This window comes from Pseudochaenichthys georgianus, chromosome 22 (genome assembly GCF_902827115.2).
Source record: "Pseudochaenichthys georgianus chromosome 22, fPseGeo1.2, whole genome shotgun sequence".
Taxonomy (NCBI): domain Eukaryota; kingdom Metazoa; phylum Chordata; class Actinopteri; order Perciformes; family Channichthyidae; genus Pseudochaenichthys; species Pseudochaenichthys georgianus.
Window position 1 is genome coordinate 8,367,695 of NC_047524.1, and position 6,986 is coordinate 8,374,680.

The following is a 6,986-nucleotide window of genomic DNA, read 5'->3' on the forward strand; positions in this document are numbered from 1 at the left end:
TTTACTTGCAACAGAGTATGCCTACACTCTGGTACTTCTACTTTTTAATTTAAGTATAAGATCTAATACCCCCTTTAGTGAATGTGTAGAAACACGCTGCATTATTCATTACAAGTGGCAAAAGGAATCAATATATCTTTCTTTATTGTATTAGTGCTGTAATAAAAAGCAAGTTTGCAACATGTGACGGTTGTGGAGAAAATACAAATATCCAGCTGTTACATTTTTATTTTTAAAATAATACTACAAATACTACTTAATATAACAGTCCAACAGACACAGACACTTGAGTTGATTTATTGACCTCTGTATCTTACAAATTATGTTTAAATGGTGACTGATGCTAGGACGGCTTTACTTGATTCTCCATATAACAACAAAGACATTACATAGAAAAATAACAACGATTATTAAAAACCTATATTATAATCCACGTTTATAAAAGAAAATCGACCTTTAGGCATAACCACATGTTACATTTATTTTTCTCACAATGACAGGGGCATTACATGTTTTCACTCCATACTTAATACATCCCTCCTGTTTTTTCTTAGAATGTTTTCATTACAAACATTTGAGAACATAAAAGTTACAGGAAGTCCCCCGGGGGCAGCTGCATAGCGTGCCGATGCGCGCGCCTTTACGCACGGCACACGGCTCTCCAGCGTCACACTGAAACAATAAAAACAACATAAATGTATGAAAATGCAGGTTGTACACTTCATTTCTTAATCGACGAACAGAAATGTCTAAAGTAGTCTTATAGCAAGAACAAGTCAGAAAGTAATCGTATGCTTTGAGTTCAAACGCCAATTATACAATTATTATACCTTTTATACACAGCTTCGTCTTATGCGCCGGAGAAATAATATTTCAGAAAAGTATTATACCTGGGCATACGTGTTTTAGAATGTAATGAAAAAAATATATTGAAAGTAACCCATTCCCAAGTAATACGTTTAATTTTACATACCGAAGGCAGCCAGCCATGTTTTTTCTCTAAAGGCATCTCTTTGCTTCTCAGTTTCTCCAAAACTTCTTGCAAGGCGTCAATCTGCAGAGAAAAAAAGGCAAACCGTGAAATGTTCATTAAAAAAACTGTGCTGTTATTACTTTTTTGTATCCTCCATTAATAATTGTATCCAACAAATGAAATGCTCTATCGACACATAGCAACCAAAGGCTTCGTTCATTCTGCTGACACATTTCACACCTATGTCCCTGATCAAGTCTCTCACCAGGTCTTTCTCCTGTTGGGTTTTCAGGGGGAAATCCAATGAGCGCGTCTCCAGGGAGGAGTCTTCTGCACGAGCGAGCCACAGGTAGGCGCAGCAGCAGGTGGCCGCGAGGAAGAGAGCCCGAGCGCTGACCATGGTGCTGACACAAAAACACGAGCAGCCTTCTCTTTACCGGGGGAGAAAAGTGAGAAGTCTGCGGTGGATCTGTGGAGGTTTGGAGGTCTACCGAGAGACCCCTCTTTATATAAACAGGCTGCTGTTGACATCAGCCACCCTCTGAAATATTAATGACCATTTTGACCGGCGCTGACACTGCTCACAACCTTTGTATCTTTGGCGGAAGTGACCATAGGAGGAAATCAAGGAGGGTTAAAGGTGGATTTACATTTCATAAAACATATTTGATAACGTAATCTAGTGGCTGTGTAGGAATCATACTTTCAACACATGCTTACAATCTAATTTCACTTTGTACTTACTTTATGAATATTTTTTCTTTGTTTGCAAAGTAGTCCTGTTCAGCTAAACATGACTCATTCATGAGTCAGTTTGATGTGTCAGAATCAGACAATAGATAATACAGAACATAAAACCATCACTGAACAAAACTGTGTATCTGAATGTGAACTGTCAAATCAACTGAGGAACAACACAAATATAAAGTTTTCTAAAACTTAACTGGGTTCTCTTAACTATACCCGAGTCCTGACACAAACCTTTCCTTCCCTGTCTTGCTGCTAAACGATTCTAACTTCTTTTGTCACCTCTGTCCAATAAACCCGAGCTCAGGTTAACCCACATTGACACCAATCTGTAATCAGGATCCAATTTCCTTCTGTAGGAATAACCTTAAGGGATATGTTTACACACCACTCCTGTCAGAGACCCCGTGTCTCATGACAATCACCGTTACACCTGAGGGGCCATTACTTCACCATGTTGATCCCAATTGTCTCCCCTGTCTCCTGAAAAAGCCAAGGAAGAATGGAGGGCAGTGGTCAATAATGCCTGTGACTCATTCAGGGTGAATATATGCGATGAAAAAAACATGTTTTATAGATCTGGATCTGGAGTTTTTGAAACAATATATTAGTATTGTATATTATATATATATAGGCTACATATGTATGTGCCAGAACAAGCAAGTACAGCAGGCTATGTACTTTTGTAACTGCATTTTGAAAACATTCATCCACATTTTAAGATGTCTATCATGGTAATGTGATGGTTTTGAGTGTTTAATGGTTTTACAAACGCCAGTATTGATTTTATCAGTAGAAATACAGCAAAGTCAGTAAGGTGGATGTTTTTGAATTAGAAAAGGTGACTCAATTATACTTTTAATCAATGTAACATGTATTATATGGATGAATGTAATTGTGAACCTAAATAAATAAACGTGCATCTTATCCTGATTAAATATGAACTGAAACCTGCTGAAGGAGTCATTCAAACAGACAAGATTCAAAATTCAACGGTTTAATGTCCTATCATATCAGTTGTGTAATAGATGAAAAAATGTGGGTCACAGATTCCTCAACAATGCAATTACAAGACATTAAACAAATTAACAAGTCAATATTTCTACTTAATATACTTGTTTAAAATAAATTTGACTTGCTTGCTCATTTCCCTATCCCCCTGCATTTTGCAAGAATTCCAAAACCATTTAATGGCTGTGGTTGCAGTTCCTCACTCCTGCCGCAGAGGGGCAGCAGCACACTCTGAAGTTCCGGAAGTGAATAATGACAAAACCGGAAGTCCCCAGTGCAGCTAGCAGTGTTGTGGAGATAATTCTCAATCTTTTTTAACGTTTCATTGTTCAGGTTGGGTTTCTAGCACAGGGAACAATGTCTGAACGAAAAGTATTAAATGTAAGTATATAAACAGCATACCTCTCTTTTTAAACAGTTTGAGCAGTGTAAGAAACCAGGCTAGTGTTAGCTTTGAAGCTAAGTGCGGTGTTAAGATAATTACACAAGCTATTAGCATTAGCGATGAATGTGTTAACTTTGCGTTGTTATGATTGTTTCAACTTTGCATTTGTGACATCTTAAGTAACTATTGTTACCACTGACGTTTTTGAAATAATAAAATGCCTAAATAAATAAAATAGCACCACATTGGCTTGTTATTCACTTTCCTCTCTGTTTTGTGTTCCGCAGAAATACTACCCCCCGGATTTTGATCCATGCAAAATCCCAAAGCTTAAACTCCCCAAAGATCGTCAGTATGTGGTCAGATTGATGGCTCCATTCAATATGAGGTATGTGTGTTTCATCCATGCTCCACACTAATGTCAAAAATATAACATTACACAGTCAAGTGTGCTGTTTTCAATACACACACAAAAAACAACACGGTACAATTGATTTAAATATTTAAATCCTGGTGAAATTCCATGATTTGATCTTGATAGTTTGGGGAAATAAGTTCCTTACACCTAAGGGTCTTTCATTCTCTTATCCTGCAAGTGTAAGAAAGAAAGTGAGCAATTGTTTGATCATTTAATTTGCTGCCTTAAAGGTGGGGTAGGTAAGTTTGAGAAACCGGCTCGAGATACACTTTTTGTTATATTCCATGGAATGCTCTTAACATCCCGATAGCAATGAATATCTTAAGTGCTTTGACAAAAAATCCATAAAAAAATGTCATCTGTGGAAGCCGTAGTACTGTAAAAAGGCTAAAATGATTGGATGGCCTACCTGCCTGTCAGCCTTCCATCTGTGCATAAACTTATCTCGTGCCCTCATTGGTCATGTGCGTGTGTGTTGGAGGAGGGGCTCTGTAAGGAAGTGGCAGATTTGTTCTGGCTGTGTATTTTCAAATTCTAGCGCACTCGAGCTCCAAAAATTACCTACCCCACCTTTAATTGTGCTCTACTTACCTACTTTCACAGTTAAACCTTAGCCTGTGACATCAAATCACAGGTTCTGCCTATCCATGTGCATTAATGGTATAATTCAGGATAACCCTCTACCAAAACTTGATTATTGAGGCCAATGTCAATATTGAAGAATAACATTTTTGAACTACCATGTATTTTTATTCACCATCCAACCCAAAGACATTCTGATAAGCTAAACTTGGTAAATAATGTCATCTTCAGCTCTAATTCTGAATGTAGTTTAAATAACGTAGTACACTGAAAGGGTGTTACAAATTGGTAATGAACACATTGACTATGGTGTCTTCAGTAATGCTTCTCTGGTTGTTTGCAGGTGTAAAACATGTGGCGAGTACATCTACAAGGGGAAGAAGTTCAATGCACGTAAAGAGACCGTTATGAACGAGCTGTACATGGGACTGCCCATTTTCCGTTTCTACATCAAATGCACTCGATGTCTTGCTGAGATCACATTTAAGGTGAGAGTATTTAAAAGTATGATTATCACTGTTATATTTATTAACATTAGACAAATACTTCTACATTAAAGGTTAATGTGTCAGTGCTATTTGTATCAACTCACAAGCATTATGCATAACATGATCTCTCACACTTTCTTATCACGTGACCACAGACTGACCCTGAGAACACAGACTATGCAATGGAGCACGGTGCAACGCGTAACTTCCAGGCAGAGAAACTGCTTGAGGAGGAGGAGAAAAGAATCGTACAGGACAGGGAAGAGGAGGAACTGAACAACCCCATGAAGGTCAGTGTTCAAATGGAATTGACGGTTTGTGTGTTTTTTATTTGGCAATTGGAATGAAAAGTTAATGATTTCCCAATCCTCTTCCAGGTGTTGGAGAACCGCACAAAGGATTCAAAGATGGAGATGGAGGTCCTGGAGAACCTGCAGGAGCTGAAGGAGCTGAACCAGAGGCAGGCTCAGGTGGACTTTGAGGGCATGATCGACCGCTACAGTGACTTCGAGAAGAGGGAGAAAGAACGAGAGAAAGAGGAGGATGAGCGAGAGACAAAGTGAGTGAGGAAAGGTTAAAACACACAATGCCAAATGCTTTAGATACATAGAAACGTTCATCCTTTAGTCATGTGTATTCTTCTTATAATCAGTGGGAATCACTTGAAACTGAGTGTGTGAATTGTTTCACAGAGAGATGTTGGATCGTGCCCTCGTAAAGAGACTCAGAGACTCTGACTCTGATTCAGAGAAGGAGGAGGAGGACAGCAGCGGCTCGCAGGCAAAGAAACCCAGCACAGACAAACCCACAGACATCCTCACCACACTCAAACCCACAGAGGCATTGGTACGATGACCGCTCACATTCAACAAATGAATCTTCTATACATATATATATTTTTCATAGCTTGTTTAAGCCTATCTTTTGTTATACTCCTCAAGATATCCATCCTGTTGCATGAAAGTCTTCATCGAAAAACTCATTATGCTCTCTTTCATCTCCTTCTTTGCCAAAAAAGAACCATGTCTTGTTTTGTATACACATCATTGATGAACTATTGCCCTGAGTGCTGAACACTGTGACACAAACATCGCATTACCAGAAAAGATATAATAGTTTAAATGAGTTTTAATTTAGATTGAATTGGAGAACACTGTTTTTAGTTTAGTTCTTGTTTGGCTAAAAATAAACTGAAATGGATTTTAACGGTAATGCTGCAGTGTTGACAATAACAACGATGCAAATACTAAATGCCATGTTTTCACAGGGATCCTCGGCTGGAGGAGTGAAGAAGGCCAAGGTGGAGACTTGGGAGAGGAGTGTGGGGACACTGGGAGGTAAAGGGGCACTTGGGTTGCTGGTTGTGCGAAAGAAACCAGCAGCGACTTTCCTCAAACCCCGTCCAGTGGCAGCAGCTTCAGCCCCCACTTCACAAACAGGTAAACATCAGTATCTCACACAGCGTAAATTAAAAATCTTCTGATATATAAGCCATTATCTACTTTTATTTCTTCATTAAACCTATGAGCACATCTTTGTGTGTTTTGTCTTTCAGATTCAAAGGCATCTACGACTGACTCTAAGAATGCCTCCAAGCCTGTTACCACACAAAATGGGTCATCGTCTCTCAGCCTGCTGGGGGCGTATTCAGACAGTGACAGCAATGACAGCGAATGAAAAGTTGCTCGGTGGTTTTTGATTTGATTGATTGACGCACAATTGTATAAATGATGCATCAAGGATATTATGATGTGGACCTTTTTGTAATCTGCACAGAAAGCAGCGTCATATGTTAACCAGTCCGTGGGTATATCCTATGAAAACCTTTCTATAAAGAAGTTAATGATGAAGTCAATGTGTTGGCAGGAATTATATTGTCTGGATAAAACCCAGTGAACAAAACAATTATTTCTTAGCCAATCCACTGTTTCATGGACACGTTGAATCCATGCAAGTGGTATTCGCCCTGTGAGAATATCAGATTTAAATTGTAATGTTTATTAAAATGTGTTGTATTCAACCCGGTGTCCTTGACATGCTTTGACGTCCTTTAATGTCTCTCATAAAACTTAAATGTGGAATCTGAATATGTCGTTTTTATATTGTTGTGCCACAAAATGTCTGTTGGCACACACATACATTGATTTATGTACGTCAGAGACAGGAATATAAGAAGAATCAACTATAAACTTGCAATGATTTCAAAAAATTCATAAAAGCATTATGTAATTCATCATTTTTGTTGCACCGTTGATTGTGATTTTATACGGCTGAGTTCAATTCAAAGAGATAATGTATTATCATCATCATCCTCTTATCACCGTCATCATTTTCCTCTTATAAAACCCTCCTGGTTTAGTCTGAATACAGAGGGGAATCTCT

The 6,986-nt window shown here is 38.4% G+C and overlaps 2 protein-coding genes across 2 annotated transcripts; one reads left to right on the forward strand and one right to left on the reverse strand.

Annotated features, from left to right (window-relative positions):
- Positions 1-161: 161 nt before the first annotated feature.
- Positions 162-1,707, reverse strand: LOC117468066 (cocaine- and amphetamine-regulated transcript protein-like). Its single transcript, XM_034112025.1, has 3 exons — positions 1,239-1,707; positions 974-1,054; positions 162-672 (listed from the first exon to the last, which is right to left on the reverse strand). The coding sequence occupies exons 1-3, from the start codon at positions 1,371-1,373 to the stop codon at positions 565-567; spliced, it is 324 nt and encodes a 107-aa protein (XP_033967916.1). The 5' UTR covers positions 1,374-1,707; the 3' UTR covers positions 162-564.
- A 1,260-nt stretch (positions 1,708-2,967) lies between these two features.
- On the forward strand, positions 2,968-6,624 carry yju2 (YJU2 splicing factor homolog). Its single transcript, XM_034111514.1, has 8 exons — positions 2,968-3,112; positions 3,404-3,504; positions 4,460-4,604; positions 4,760-4,894; positions 4,982-5,163; positions 5,297-5,450; positions 5,872-6,043; positions 6,160-6,624. Exons 1-8 carry the CDS (start codon positions 3,089-3,091, stop codon positions 6,279-6,281), a joined length of 1,035 nt encoding a protein of 344 aa, XP_033967405.1. The 5' UTR covers positions 2,968-3,088; the 3' UTR covers positions 6,282-6,624.
- Positions 6,625-6,986: the final 362 nt, after the last annotated feature.

Bases quoted from the DNA above. Each gene is read 5' to 3' on its own strand.
- LOC117468066 (XM_034112025.1), bottom strand. From the start codon at position 1,373: ATGGTCAGCGCTCGGGCTCTCTTCCTCGCGGCCACCTGCTGCTGCGCC. The intron at 1,055-1,238 runs GTGAGAGACTTG...TTTTCTCTGCAG, and splicing joins CCCAACAGGAGAAAGACCTG to ATTGACGCCTTGCAAGAAGT. The intron at 673-973 runs GTATGTAAAATT...TTATTGTTTCAG, and splicing joins AACATGGCTGGCTGCCTTCG to TGTGACGCTGGAGAGCCGTG.
- yju2 (XM_034111514.1), top strand. From the start codon at position 3,089: ATGTCTGAACGAAAAGTATTAAAT. The intron at 3,505-4,459 runs GTATGTGTGTTT...GGTTGTTTGCAG, and splicing joins ATGGCTCCATTCAATATGAG to GTGTAAAACATGTGGCGAGT. The intron at 5,164-5,296 runs GTGAGTGAGGAA...ATTGTTTCACAG, and splicing joins GAGGATGAGCGAGAGACAAA to AGAGATGTTGGATCGTGCCC.